We start from the raw sequence: 14934 nt of genomic DNA on the forward strand, positions 1-14934 counted from the left end.
CGGGGATGGGGACGGGGATGGGAACATGGATGGGGACAGGGATGGGAACGGGGGATAGGGATGGGGATAGGGACGGGGACGGGGGATGGGGATGAGAATGGGGATGGGGACAGGGACTGGGATGTGGATGGGAACAGGGTTAGGGAAGGAGATGGGAGACAAAGAGCTAGAGATAGGGTTAGGAATAGCGATAGGGATGGGGATGAGGATAGGGATAGAGATAGGGATGGATGTAGACGGGTATAGAAAAAGGGATAAGGATGGATAAGAACAGGGATGAGAACGCGGACGGGAACAGGGACAGGGATGCGGATGGGGGACAGAGATTGGGGATACGAACGGGGACCGGGGATAGGGATAGGGAACGGATAGGGATGGGGATAGGAATGAGAACGGGGATGGGGACAGGGAGAAGGATGGGGATGGGGATAGGGACTGGGACGGGAATGGGGATGGGACACAGGGATAGGGATGGGGAATAGGGATGGGGGTATGGATAGGGGTAGGGATGAGAACGGACAGTGATAGGGATGGGAATGGGGGATAGGGATGGCAGACAGGAACGGGGACTGGGGATAGGGACGAGGGATAGGGATGGGGGTGGGGAATAGGGATAGGGATGGGGTAGGGATGGGAATAGGGATAGGGATGGCAATGGGAACTGGGGATAGGAATGAGGATGGGAACGGGAATAGGAATCGGGATGGGGACGTGGAATAGAGATGGGGATAGCGATAGGGAAAGGGGTGAGAACAGGGATGGGAGCAGGGATAGAGATGGGGACGGGGAATAGGGACGAGGGCGAGGGATGGGGTGGGGAATAGGGGTGGGGATAGACATAGGGATAGAGATAGCGATAGAGGCACGAGACAAGAATAGCGATGAGAATGGACATGAGAACAGGGATAGGGGTGGGGATGGGGGATAGGGATGGGGACAGGGAACAGAGATATGAATAGGGACGAGAACTGGGACTGGGGATGGGGATGTGGGTATGGATAGGGATAGGGATGAGAACTGGGACTGGGGATAGGGATGGGGACAGGGAACAGAGATATGGATAGGGATGAGAACTGGGACTGGCGATAGGGATAGGGATGTGGATGCGGGGGCTGCGCGGGGGGCCGGGGGCTCCCGGAGAAGCGGGGACGGCGGGGCCGGAGTGGGGCCGGGGGGGGGGGGGGGGCGGGGCTCGGGTCCCCCCTCCCCGCCGCTCCCGCAGGGGTTCGGGTCCCCCCGGTGCCCCGGGAGCACTCCGGGGCGCGGCCGTGCGAGCTCCTCCCCCCGGGACCCCTCCCGAGCCCCCCGCTCCCGCTGCCGGTGTCCCCCGCGCCCCCCGCCCCGCTCCCCGCCCCCCCCGCCCCTTGTATCCCCGCGGTCCCCGCCCCCGCATCCCCCCGGTGTGTCCCCACCCCGCATCCCCCCGCAACCCCCCCGCATCCCGCTCCACCGCCCCCCGCCCCTGGCCCGCCCCGCGCCCCCGGCCCGCCCCGCACCGGGCGCCTCCCCCGCTCACTCTCCCTGCGGCTCCGGAGCGGAGCGGAGCCTCCTCCCGGTACCGGTGCCGGGGGGCTCGGGGGGGGGCTCGGGTCCGCCGGCGCCATGGACCCCCGGCGCCTCAACGAGTCGCTGCAGGAGCTGCTCTGCCGCCCCGGGAACGGCTCCGGCCCCGGCCCCGGTACCGGTACCGGCTCCGGCCCCGCCGGCAACGGCTCCGCCTGCGACCTCCTCCGCAGGGGCCTCCGCGGGCCGCCCGCGCCCAAAGGTGAGACGGGGGGGCGGGAGGGACCCCCTCGGGACCCCCCCCCGCCCGACCCCTGCGAGCCCGGCACCCCGCCCGCTCCGTCCCGGTGCCCCCCGCCCGCCCGCCCGGTCCATCCCGGTGCCCCCCATCTGCCCAGTCCATCCCAGTGCCCCCCCATCTGCCCGCTCGGTCCGTCCCAGTGCCCCCCACCCGCCCGGTCCGTCCCGGTGCCCCCCGCCCGCCCGCCCGGTCCGTCCCGGTGCCCCCCACCCGTCCGGTCCGTCCTGGTGCCCCCGGTCTGCCCAGTCCATTCCAGTGCCACCCTTCTGCCCACCCGGTCCATCCCAGTGCCCCCCACCCCCCGTCCGGTCCATCCCAGTGTCCCCCCCCGCCCGCCCGGTCCGTCCCGGTGCCCCCCATCTGCCCGGTCCATCCCAGTGTCCCCCCCCGCCCGCCCGGTCCGTCCCGGTGCCCCCCACCCGCCCGGTCCGTCCCGGTGCCCCCGGTCTGCCCAGTCCATTCCAGTGCCACCCTTCTGCCCACCCGGTCCATCCCAGTGTCCCCCCCCGCCCGCCCGGTCCGTCCCGGTGCCCCCCATCTGCCCGGGCCATCCCAGTGCCCCCCACCCGCCCGCCCGGTCCATCCCAGTGCCCCCCGCTCCCCGTCCGGTCCATCCCAGTGCCCCCCGCCCGGTCCGTCCCGGTCCATCCCGCTGCTCGCCCCGGTTCTCCCCGCCCGGCGCACCCCGAAGCCCCCGCCGTGCCCCCCCCCCCCCCGCCCCTCTCTCCCCAGCCCCGGTCCCCGGTCCTGGCAGGGCTCGGCCCCGGGCGGGGGTCTCGGCGTCCCGGGCACTGCCCGGCGGTCCCGGTGCCGGGGGGGGGGGGTGCCCGGGAGTCCGAGCTGGGCGCAGCGCAGGGGGGGACCCCGGCAGGGACCCCCGGACTGCAGCCACTGCCCGCCCCGCTGCCGTGGGGGGGGACCCGCACCCCGTTCCCCGCACCCTGCTCCCCGCACCCCGCTCCATGCGGCACCGGCTCCTGTTCGGCTCCCGGGGGTCACATCCCAGGGCGGCGGGGGGAGCTGGGGGCACGGGGGTCCCTCCGCACGGCCGGGGGCTCGGCCCTGGGACGGGGGCAGCACCCACCTGGCTCGGGGTGTCCCGGTGCTGGAGCCCGGCTCAGGATGCCCGGGCGCTGGAGCCCAGCATCCACCCAGTTTGGGGTTCCCCAGCCCTGGAGCCCGGCTCGGGGTTCCCCAGCGCTGGAGCCCAACATCCACCCAGTCTGGGGTTCCCCAGCCCTGGAGCACAACTCGGGGTGCCCTGGTGCTGGAGCCCAGCATCCACCCAGCTCGGGGTGCCCCAGCCCTGGAGCCCAGCTCGGAGTGCCCTGGTGCTGGAGCCCAACATCCACCCAGTCTGGGGTTCCCCAGCCCTGGAGCCCAGCTTGGGGTGCCCGGGTGCTGGAGCCTGGCTCAAGATGCCCGGGTGCTGGAGCCCAACATCCACCCATCTTGGGGTACCCCAGCCCTAGAGCCCAGCATCCACCCAGTTTGGGGTTCCCCAGCCCTGGAGCCTGGCTCGGGGTTCCCCAGCCCTAGAGCCCAGCATCCACCCAGCTCGGGGTGCCCCAGCCCTGGAGCCCAGCTCGGGGTGCCCGGTGGCTGGACCCCAGCATCCACCCAGCTCGGGGTGCCTGGGTGCTGGAGCCCGGCTCAAGATGCCCGGGTGCTGGAGCCCAGCATCCACCCATCTTGGGGTACCCCAGCCCTAGAGCCCAGCATCCACCCAGTTTGGGGTTCCCCAGCCCTGGATCCCAACTCGGGGTGCCGGGCGCTGGAGCCCAGCCCGGGCAGGGTCCACGGGGCTGAGCCCGGGGCAGGGAGCAGCCGGGGCACCCGGCTCCAGAACCGCCGCGGTGAGGTCACCCGCGGCTCCCGGCTGCGCCCCGAGCCCGCCGGACACAGCGGGAGCCCGGCCCGCGCCCCGCGATGTCCCCGAGGCGCCGGGGACCCCGCGCTGGCAGCCGCCGCCCCTGCCGCCCGCAGAGCTGGACCTGGCGGTGCGCGTGCTGCTCTACGCGCTGATCTTCGCGCTGAGCGTCTGCGGGAACGCGCTGGTGGCGGCCGTGCTGCTGCTGAACCGCCGCCTGCGCACCGTCACCAACTCCTTCCTGCTGTCGCTGGCGCTCAGCGACCTGATGCTGGCGCTCTGCTGCATGCCCTTCACCCTCGTCCCCAACCTGATGGGCACCTTCGTCTTCGGAGAGGCCGTCTGCAAGCTCATGGCCTACCTCATGGGTACGGCGGGGCGGGGCACGGCCGCGACGCGCCGCGACGCGCGGCGACGCAACGCGCCGCAGCCGCCGACCCTCGCCGCCCGCAGGCGTCTCCGTCTCGGTGTCCACCTTCAGCCTGGTGGCCATCGCCATCGAGAGGTACAGTGCCATCTGCAACCCGCTGCAGTCCCGCGCCTGGCAGACGCGCTCGCACGCCTGCCGCGTCATCGCGGGCACCTGGCTGCTCTCGGCGCTGCTGATGCTGCCCTACGCCGCGTACAGCACCACGCGCGCCGCGCCCGCCCGCGCCGCCCGCACGCCCGCCACCCAGTGCACCCACGACTGGCCCAGCGAGCACGTCCGCCAGGCCTGGTGAGTGGGCTCCGGGACCCCCGCCCGCGGGACCCCCCGTGGCCGCCGGGGCCGCCGAGCAATGGGCGCTGCGCGTCTTCCAGGTACGTCCTGCTGCTCCTCATCCTCTTTTTCATCCCGGGCGTGGTGATGATCGTGGCTTACGGGCTCATCTCCCGCGAGCTCTACCGCGGCATCCGCTTCGAGCTGGGCGTCAAGGGGGAGGCTGCAGGTGAGACCCCCGCGGCGCGACCCCCACGCATGAGCAGAGCCCCCCGCCCCGCCTGGGGCCCCGCAGACGGGGGGCTGCTGGGAGACCCCTCCCCACACAGCGCCCTGTGCCACGTCCCACCCTGATGCCGCGCTGCGACGCGCTCCCGGGCTCGGGGCAACGTGGGTCCCCACGGTGCAGCCCCACGGCGTGACCCCCGTGCATGGGCAGAGCCCCCCACCCCACCTGGGGCCTCGTAGATGGGGGGGCTGCTGGGGGACCCCTCCCCGCATGGGGCCCTGTGCCACGTTCCACCCCGACACCAGGCTCGGGGAGATGCAGGTCCCCATGGTGCCACCCCACGGCGTGACCCCCGCGCACGGGCAGAGCCCCCCGCCCCGCCTGGGACCCCGCAGACGAGGGGCTGCTGGGGGACCCCTCCCCACGTGGTGCCCTGTGCCGCGTCCCACCCCAACGCCAGGCTCGGGGCAACATGGGTCCCCGCAGTGCTGCCCCACGGCGTGACCCCTGCGCACGGGCAGAGCCCCCCACCCCGCATGGGACCCTGCAGATGGGGGGGCTGCTGGGGGACCCCTCCCCACACAGTGCCCTGTGCCACGTCCCACCCTGACACCGCGCTGTGACGCGCTCCTGGGCTTGGGGTGATGCAGGTCCCCACGGTGCAGCCCCACAGCGTGACCCCCGCGCACGGGCAGAGCCCCCCACCCCACCTGGGGCCTCGTAGATGGGGGGGCTGCTGGGGGACCCCTCCCCGCATGGGGCCCTGTGCCACGTTCCACCCCGACACCAGGCTCGGGGCGACGCAGGTCCCCATGGTGCCACCCCACAGTGTGACCCCCGTGCACGGGCAGAGCCCCCCACCCCACATGGGACCCTGCAGATGGGGGGCTGCTGGGGGACCCCTCCCCACACAGCACCCTGTGCCATGTCCCACCCTGATGCCGCGCTGCGACGCGCTCCCGGGCTTGGGTTGACGCAGGTCCCCACGGTGCCACCCCACGGCGTGACCCGCGCGCACGAGCAGAGCCCCCCACCCCGCCTGGGGCCCCGCAGACAGGGGGCTGCTGGGTGACCCCTCCCCACACAGCGCCCTGTGCCACATCCCACCCCGATGCCACGCTGCGACACACTCCCAGGCTCGGGGCAACGTGGGTCCCCACGGTGCCACCCCACGGCGTGACCCCCACGCACGAGCAGAGCCCCCCACCCTGCCTGGGGCCCCGCAGACAGGGGGCTGCTGGGGGACCCCTCCCCACGCGGCACCATGTGCCGCATCCCACCCCGACGCCGCGCTGCGACGCGCTCCCGGGCTCGGGGCGACGCGTGTCCCCGCGGTGCCGCGGCCGTGACCGCGTCCCCTCCGCCCCGCAGCCCAGCGCGGTGCCCGGGGGGAGCCGGCGCCCGCCTGCGACGAGGGGGACGGCTGCTACCTGCAGCTGTCCCGGCCGGGCTGCGCGCTGGAGCTGCGGGCGCTGGGCGCGGCGGGCGCGCAGCAGGAGCGGGCGCGCATCAACAGCTCGGAGGCGAAGCTGGTGGCCAAGCGGCGCGTGATCCGCATGCTGGTGGTGATCGTGGCCATGTTCTTCCTGTGCTGGCTGCCCGTCTTCGCGGCCAACACGTGGCGCGCCTTCGCCCCGCGCGCGGCGCAGCGGGCGCTCTCGGGGACGCCCATCTCCTTCATCCACCTCCTCTCCTACACCTCCGCCTGCGCCAACCCCCTCATCTACTGCTTCATGAACCGCCGCTTCCGCAAGGCCTTCCTGGCCACCTGCGCCCGCTGCCGCCGCGCCCGCCCGCGCCGCGCGCCCGACGACGAGGCCGCCGCCGCCAACGCCTCGCTCTCCAAGTTCAGCTACACCACCGTCAGCAGCCTCGGGCCCCCCTGAGCCGGCCGCCCCCCGCGCTCTGCCCACAGCCCCCCGCCTCCGGGACCCCCCGCGTCCCCCCCGACCCCTCGCCGCCCCCCGGGACCCCCAGCTCGACGCGGCGCAGTGCCCAGGTCGGGCTGGGGGCGAGGAGCCGGGGCGGGGGGTCCCCAGGGGCCAGACGGGCCGCGGGCAGGGGGATTCGCGGTGCCCCCAGCCCGGGGTCCCCCCGCTCCGCTCCCGGCTCCAGCTTCAATAAACCCACCCCGTGCCCGCCTGCACCCCCGCTTCGCGCCGCGCTCGGCCCGGGGTCCGCGGGCAGCGCCGGGCGGGACGGGGGGTCCGCGGGGGTCGGCGGGACCCAGCCTCTCCGCTGCGGGGACACCCAGAGCCCCGGGGCCGCGGCCGGCACCGCCCGCGGGAGCCGTGCGGCCGTGCCCGGCCCCGTGCGGGACAGCCCCGACGGGCTCCGTGCCGGCACCGGCGTGTCACGACACGGCACGACACGGCACGACACGGCACGACACGGCTGCGCACCAGCACACGCCATCGCCAGGGGGGACGCCCACGCCTGCACACGGGCGTGCGCGGGGACGTGCACGGGGAAGGCACCCACACGCGGGGACACGCACACGCGTTGCACACGCGTGCACAGCAGCACTCACAAGCGCACGCGTGCAGCTGGGCAGGTTTGCACACCCGTGTGCACACACACACGGGCACAGAGCTACAGCACACGGACACGTGAACACACGTGCACACACCTGCGCACACCTGCACACGGACACATGAACACACGCACATGCAGCCCTGCACAGACACGTGAACACACGTGCACACACGTGCACACACCTGCACACAGGCATGCAAACACATGCACACACAGCCGTGCACAGACACGTGAACACACACGCACGCAGACACACACACCCCTGCATACAGACACGTGAACACACCTGCACACACCTGCACACGGACACATGAACACATGTGCATGCAGCCCTGCACAGACACGTGAACACACGCAGACACGTGAGCACACGCAGCCCCACACACGCAGCCCCGCGCAGACACGTGAGCACACGCAGACACGTGAGCACACGCAGCCCCGCACACGCAGCCCCGCGCAGACACGTGAGCACACGCAGACACGTGAGCACACGCAGACATGTGAGCACACGCAGCCCCGCGCACGCAGCCCTGTGCAGACTCGTCCGTGCACTCTCGCCGTGCACGAGCACACGGAACACGCGTGGGGCCGCACACGCAGCCGGAAGGTGCAGACAGGGACGCGGGCGGGGAACGTGCCCACCCCCCAGCACCCAGCGGCCACCGAGCCCTGGCGCCCGCGGGCAGCTCCCACGGCAGCGGGGGGGACGATGGGGGGGGGGGGGACACAAGCAGTGGGGAGGGACCCCAAGGGGACTCCATCTCCCACTACACACCAAAGGCGCTCCATCTCCCACCATGCCCCAACAGGACTCCATCTCCCACAGTGCCCCAAGGGGACCCCATCTCCCACAGTTCCCCAGAGGACTCCATCTCCCATGGTGCCCCAAAGGGACTCCATCTCCCACCATGCCCCAAAGGGACTCCATCTCCCATGGTGACCCAAAGAGACTCCATCTCCCATGGTGCCCCAACAGGACTCCATCTCACACCATGCTCCATCGCGATGCCATCTCCCACAGTGCCCCAAGGGGACCCCATCTCCCAGGGTGCCCCAAAGGGACTCCATCTCCCACTATACAGCAAAGGGACTCCATCTCCCACCATACCCCAAGGGGACTCCATCTCCCACAGTTCCCAAGGGGACCCCATCTCCCAGGGTGCCCCCAGAGGACTCCATCTCCCACCATGCCCCAATGGGACCCCATCTCGCACAATGGCCAAGTGAACGCCATCTCCCATGGTGCCCCAATGGGACTCCATCTCCCACCATGCCCCAACAGGACTCCATCTCCCACCATGCCCTAAAGGGACTCCATCATCTCCCATGGTGATCCAAAGAGACTCCATCTCCCATGGTGCCCCAAGAGGACTCCATCTCCCACGATGCCCCAAAGGGACTCATGGAATCACGGAACGGTTTGGGTTGGAAGGAACCTTTAAAGATCACCTCGTTCCAACCCCCCTTCTTCTCCAGCGACCCCTTCCACCAGCCCAGGGTGCTCAAAGCCCTGTCCAACCTGGCCTTGAACCCTGCCAGGGAGGGGGCAGCCACAGCTTCTCTGAGCAGCCTGGGCCAGGGCCTCACCACCCTCACGGGGAAGGATTTCTTTCTCGCATCTAACCTAAATCTCGCCCCTTTCAGCCTAAAGCCATCACCCCTTGTCCCATCACCCCCTGCCCTTGTCCCAGTCCCTCTCCAGCTCTCTCGCAGCCCCTCCAGGCACTGGCAGCTGCTCTCAGGTCTCCCCACAGCCTTCTCCTCCCCAGGCTGAGCAGCCCCAGCTCTCCCAGCCTCTCCTCCCAGCAGAGGGGTTCCAGCCCCGCATCATTGCTGGGGCCTCCTCTGGCCCCGCTCCAGCAGCTCCAGCTCTGTCCTGTGCTGAGGGCTCCGGAGCTGGACGCAGGACTCCCGGGGGGGCTCAGCAGAGCGGGGCAGAGGGGCACACTGCTGGGTCATGGCCAGCTTCTCACCCCCCAGCACCCCCAAGCCCCTCTCGGCAGGGCTGCTCTCCATCCCTTCACCCCCAGCCTGTGTTGGTACCGGGGGTTGCCCCAACCCAGGTGCAGGACCTTGCCCTTGGCTTTGTTGAACCTCATGAGGCTGGCATGGCCCCACCTCTCCAGCCTGTCCAGGTCCCTCTGGATGCCACCCCTTCCCTGCAGCGTGTTGACCGCACCACTCAGCTCGGTGTCATCGGCAAACTCGCTGAGGGTGCCCTCGATCCGACCGTCCGTGTTGCTGACAAAGACGTGAAACAGCCCCGGTCCAGCGCCAGCCCCTGAGGAACACCGCTCATCCCTGGTCTCCACCCTGACATCATTGACCACAACCCCTTGAGAGCGGCCACCCGGCCGATTCGTTACCCATCCGTCAGAGCCAAGTCTCTCCAATTTGGAGACGAGGACGTCGTGCGGGACAGTGTCGAATGCTTTGCTGGAGTCCAGGTAGATGACATCAGCTGCTCTTCCCTTACCCACCAAGGCAGTAACCCCGTCGCAGAGACCACCACGTTGGTCAGGCACCATCTGCCCTTCACGAAGCCGTGCTGGCTGTCACCAGTCACCTCCTCATGTTCCACGCGCCTTGGCGTGGCATCCGGGAGGATCTGCCCCGTGACCTTGCCGGCACAGAGCTCACGCTGACTGCCCTGTGGTTCCCGGGGCTTCCCTCTCACACTTCATAACCACGCGGTTGTGTTTCCCCTGTTCTGGTCACGGGGAGCTGCACCAGCCTGCCACAACTTCTCCAACGTGATGGAGAGCGGCTTAGCAGCCACATCCGCCAGCTCCCTCGGGACCCGTGGATGAACCTCGTCAGGTCCCAGGGACTCGTGCAGCTTCAGGTTCCTGCGGTGGCCTCGAACCTCGTCTTCTGCAGTGAGGGTTCTTCATCCTCCCGCTCCCTGCCCTCGCCACGCAGCTGGGGCACTCACTGGTGAAGACTGAGGCCAAAAAGCCCCCGAGTACCTCAGCCTTCTCCACGTCCCAGGTAGCCAGGTGTCCTTCTGGGGAGGGCCCACACTGTCCCTCACCTTCCCTTCACCCCCCAGGCACCCACAGAAGCTTTTCTGTTGCCCTTGATATCCCCAGCCAGGCTCAAACCCAGCTGGCGGCCGGTCACAAGTGATGTTCCTCAGGGCTCAGTTTTGGGGCCAGTCTTGTTTAATATCTTGATCAATGATCTGGATGGGGGGGGTTGAGTACTCCCACAGTAAGTTTGCAGGTGACACCAAACTGGGTGGGAGTGTCAACCTGCTTGAGGGCAGGAAGGCTCTGCAGAGGAATCTGGACAGGCTGGATGGATGGGCCAAGGTCAACTGTATGAGGTTCAACAAGGCCAAGTGCTGGGTCCTGCACCTGGGTCACAACAACCCCATGCAATGCTCCAGGCTTGGGGAAGAGTGGCTGGAAAGCTGTCTGGTGGAAAGGGACCTGGGGGTACTGGTCTACAGCCGGCTGAACAGAAGCCAGCAGTGTGCCCAGGTGGCCAAGAAGGCCAATGGCATCTGGGCTTGTATCAGGAGTAGTGTGGCCAGCAGGAGTAGGGAGGGGATCGGGCCCCTGGACTCGGCACTGGTGAGGCCGCACCTGGAGTGCTGTGTTCAGTTTTGGGCCCCTCACTCCAAGAAGGACATTGAGGGGCTGAGCGTGTCCAGAGAAAGGCAGCGAGGCTGGGGAGGGGGCTGGAGAACAAGTCCCCAGAGGAGCGGCTGAGGGAGCTGGGGCTGCTCAGGCTGGAGCAGAGGAGGCTGAGGGGAGACCTTCTCGCTCTCTGCAGCTCCCTGACAGGAGGGTGTAGTGAAGGGGGGTTGGGCTCTTCTCCCAACTAATATAGGGTGAGAGGTGATGGCCTCAAGCTGCATCAGGGGAGGTTCAGGGTGGAGATTGGGGAAAATGTCTTTCCTGGAAGAGTGGTCAGGGGTTGGCCCAGGCTGCCCAGGGCGGTGGGGGAGTCCCCATCCCTGGGGGCATTCAGACACCATGGGGCTGTGGCCCTCGGGGACAGGGTTCAGCAGGTGTGGTGGGGTTGGGGTGGCGGTTGGGCTTGGTGACCTTTAGAGGTCTTCTGCAACCTGAACGATCCCGTGATTCTGCGCCTGATTCCCTCCGAGCCCCGCCCCGGCCCGCCCCGGCCCCGCCCCGGCCCCGCCCCTCCGACAGGAGCCCCGCCCCACCCCGTCCGGCCCTGCCGCTCCGACGGGAGCCCCGCCCCCTTCCAGGCCCCGCCCCGTTCCTCCGACGGCAGCCCCGGCCTTGCCCGGCCCCGCCCAGGCCCCGCCCCTCCGGCGAGAGCCCCGCCCCCGGCCCGGCCCGGCCCCGCCCCCCGGCGGCAGCGGCGTTCGGCCATGGCGGCCCGGGCTGGGGGCCGCGGTCGGGCCCCGGCGCTCCCGTCCCTGCTCCTGTCCCTGCTCCTGGCGCTGCCGCCGGCCCTGCCGCTGTCGCCGCTGTCGCCGTCGCTGTCGCCGCTGTCGGCGGGGCCCGAGGCGGCGTTGCTGTCGGCGGCGCAGGGCGGGGGCTGGCGGAACGTGTCGTGCCCGGTCTGTCACCTGCTCTTCGGGGCGCTGGGGCTGGCGCTGCAGGTGGGCGGGGGGGGACCGGACCGGGGGGGGACGGGGACCGGGGGGGGACCGGGGGGAACGGGGGGGTCGGGAACGGGGGACGGGGACAGGGTCGGGGTCGGGGACAGGGGGGACCGGACCGGGGGGACGGGAACGGGGACCGGGAGGGGGGGACGGGGGGGGGCCGCGCACCGCCGGGACAGCGACGGGAGGGGCCGGACGGGGCGGGGCCGGGGCCGAAACTGGGACGGGGCCGGGCCGGGACCTCGTGACGGGGCCGGGACAGGCTGGGGCACGTCGGGAACGGGGCCCCCCCGCCCTGCCCGCGGGGGAACGGGGAACGGGGAGGGGGTGGAGGGGCCGGGGGTTGGGGGGCTGGGGGTCGGGGGTGGAGGGGCCAGGGAATGGGGGTCCCCAGCCCGGGGCGGGGATGGACGGGCTGGGGGTCGGGGGTGGAGGGGGCAGGGGTTGGTGGGGCTGGGGAGTGAAGGTCCCCAGCCTGGATCAGGATGGAGGGTGCGGGGAGTGGGGGTCCCCAGCCTGGGGCGGGGATGGAGGGGCTGGGGGTCGGGGGTGGAGGGGGCAGGGAGTGGGGGTCCCCAGCCCGGGGCGGGGATGGACGGGCTGGGGGTCGGGGGTGGAGGGGGCAGGGAGTGGGGGTCCCCAGCCTGGGGCAGTTGAGGGGCTGGGGTTCAGGGGTTGAGGGGCTGGGGAGCGAGGGTCCGCAGCCCAGGTCGAGGGTGTAGGGGCTGGGGAGCGGGGGTCCCCAGCCCGGGGTGGGGGTGGAAGGACCAGGGGTCAGGGGTTGAGGGGCTGGGGAGTGGGGGTGGAGGGGGCAGGGAGTGGGGGTCCCCGGGCCGGGTTGGGGCTGGAGAGCGGGGGGAGCGGGGGTGTGGAGGAGCTGGGGAGCGGGGAGCGGGGGTCCGCAGCCCATGGTGGGGATGGAGGGGGCAGGGAGCAGGGGTCCGCAGCCCATGGTGGGGATGGAGGGGGCAGGGAGTGGGGGTCCCCAGGCCGGGTCGGGGCTGGAGGGCAGGGGGAGCGGGGGTGTGGAGGAGCTGGGGAGCGGGGAGCGGGGGTCTGCAGCCCATGGTGGGGATGGAGGGGGCAGGGAGTGGGGGTTGGGGGGCTGGGGAGCGGGGGTCCGCAGCCCATGGTGGGGATGGAGGGGGCAGGGAGCGGGGCTCCCCAGGCTGGGTTGGGGGTGGAGGGCAGGGGGAGCGGGGGTGTGGAGGTGCTGGGGAGCAGGGAGTGGGGGTCCCCAGGCCGGGTTGGGGATGGGGGGCAGGGGGAGCGGGGGTGTGGAGGAGCTGGGGAGCGGGGGTCCGCAGCCCATGGTGGGGATGGAGGGGGCAGGGAGTGGGGGTCCCCAGGCTGGGTCGGGGCTGGAGGGCAGGGGGAGCGGGGGTCCGCAGCCCATGGTGGGGATGCAGGGGGCAGGGAGTGGGGGTTGGGGGGCTGGGGAGTGGGGGTCTGCAGCCCATGGTGGGGATGGAGGGGGCAGGGAGCGGGGGTCTGCAGCCCATGGTGGGGATGGAGGAGGCAGGGAGTGGGGGTTGGGGAGCGGGGAGCGGGGGTCTGCAGCCCATGGTGGGGATGGAGGGAGCGGCGAGCGGGGGTCCGCAGCCCATGGTGGGGAGCGAGGGAGTGGCGAGTGGGGGCCCCCAGCCCATGGTGGGGATGGAGGGAGCGGCGAGCGGGGGTCCGCATCCCGCTCCGCGCGTCCGCCGCCGTCCCGCCGCCGCGTGCCCCACGCGTGCCCCCCGCCGCCCCGCAGCTGGAGCCCAACGTGGCGCGCGTGGGGCGCGTGGCGTCGCGGCTGTGCCAGGAGCTGCGGCTGGCGCGCGCCGACGTCTGCCGCCAGGCCGTGCAGCTCTTCCAGCGCGACGTGGTCACGGCCTGCGCCCGCTCCGTGCTGCGCCCGGCCGAGGCCTGCGGGCTGCTGCTGGGCCGCGGCTGCGGCCGCTGGGACGTCCTGGCCGACTGGAACGTCTCGCTGCCCGCCGCGCCCAAGCCGCCCGTGCGCCCGCCGCGGCCCCCGCCGCCCGGCGCGCCCACCGCCCGCATCCTCTTCCTCACCGACCTGCACTGGGACCGCCGCTACGCGCCGGGCAGCGAGCCCGCCTGCCCCGACCCGCTCTGCTGCCGCGGCCCCGCGCGCCCCGGCGGCGGCGGCGCGGGGCTCTGGGGCGAGTACGGGCGGTGCGACCTGCCGCTGCGCACCATCGAGGGGCTGCTGGCGCAGCTGCCCGGCGCCGGCGCCTTCGCCGCGGCGTACTGGACCGGCGACATCCCGGCGCACGACGTCTGGCAGCAGAGCCGGAGCGACCAGCTGCGGGCCCTGCGCGGCGTCACCGCGCTGCTGCGCCGCCGCCTCGGCGCGCTGCCCGTCTTCCCGGCCGTCGGCAACCACGAGGCCGCCCCGGTCGACGCCTTCCCGCCGCCATACGTGCGCGGGAACCAGTCGGCCGCCTGGCTCTACGACGCCATGGCCGAGGCCTGGCAGGGCTGGCTGCCCCCCGCCGCGCTGCGGACCCTCCGGTGTGGGCGGGGGGCTGGGGGGGGTTGGGTGGTCTCTGTGCTTGGGGGGGTCTGGGGGTCCCAGGTTGGCAGGGATCTGGGAGGGGGGTCTCAGGGCTGGGAGGTCCTGGGTGGTCTCTGTGCTAGGGGGGGCTCGGGGCTGGGAGGGGTTGGGTGGTCTCTGTGCTTGGGGGGGTCTGGGGGTCCCAGGTTGGCAGGGGTTTGGGGGGGGGTCTCAGGGCTGGCAAGAAGAGGGTGGTCTCATACCTGGGGGAATGGGGAGGGGGGGCTTAGGGCTGGGAAGAACAGGGTGGTCTCTATACTTGGGGGGGCCTGGGGGTCCCAGGTTAGCAGGGGTCTGGGCTGGAAAGACCAGGGTGGTCTCATACCATGGGGAGGGGGTCTCAGGGGGGTCCAGGTTAGCAGGGGTTTTGGGGGGCTCAGGGCTGGGAGGGCCTGGGTGGTCTCTGTGCTAGGGGGGGCTCTGTGCTTGGGGGGGAAGGGGGGGCTCGGGGCTGGGAGGGGTTGCGTGGTCTCTGTGCTTGGGGGGGTCTGGGGGTCCCAGGTTGGCAGGGATTTGGGGGGGGGTCTCAGGGCTGGGAGGGCCTGGGTGGTCTCATACAGTGGGGAGGGGGACCCCGTGGGGGTCCCAGGTTGGCAGGGGTTTGGGGGGTCTCAGGGCTGGGAGGGCCTGGGTGGTTTCATACAGTGGGGA

General features: G+C 71.5%; 2 protein-coding genes across 4 annotated transcripts; both read left to right on the forward strand.

The window, feature by feature from the left end:
* The first annotated feature begins 937 nt into the window (after positions 1-937).
* On the forward strand, positions 938-6574 carry CCKBR (cholecystokinin B receptor). Of its 3 annotated transcripts, XM_075414529.1 has the most exons (6): positions 938-1765; positions 3936-4042; positions 4128-4179; positions 4303-4392; positions 4476-4603; positions 5975-6574. In XM_075414529.1, exons 1-6 carry the CDS (start codon positions 1098-1100, stop codon positions 6487-6489), a joined length of 1560 nt encoding a protein of 519 aa, XP_075270644.1. In that variant the 5' UTR covers positions 938-1097; the 3' UTR covers positions 6490-6574. The 3 variants fall into 3 exon arrangements, with proteins under 3 accessions (XP_075270644.1, XP_075270633.1, XP_075270655.1); XM_075414518.1 differs by having other exon boundaries at positions 939-1765; positions 4128-4392; XM_075414540.1 differs by having other exon boundaries at positions 1509-1765; positions 3791-4042; positions 4128-4392.
* A 4884-nt stretch (positions 6575-11458) lies between these two features.
* On the forward strand, positions 11459-14570 carry SMPD1 (sphingomyelin phosphodiesterase 1). The gene is made up of 3 exons (XM_075413889.1): positions 11459-11720; positions 13477-14242; positions 14566-14570. The coding sequence occupies exons 1-3, from the start codon at positions 11487-11489 to the stop codon at positions 14568-14570; spliced, it is 1005 nt and encodes a 334-aa protein (XP_075270004.1). The 5' UTR covers positions 11459-11486.
* Positions 14571-14934: the final 364 nt, after the last annotated feature.

This window comes from Opisthocomus hoazin, chromosome 1 (genome assembly GCF_030867145.1).
Source record: "Opisthocomus hoazin isolate bOpiHoa1 chromosome 1, bOpiHoa1.hap1, whole genome shotgun sequence".
NCBI lineage: Eukaryota > Metazoa > Chordata > Aves > Opisthocomiformes > Opisthocomidae > Opisthocomus > Opisthocomus hoazin.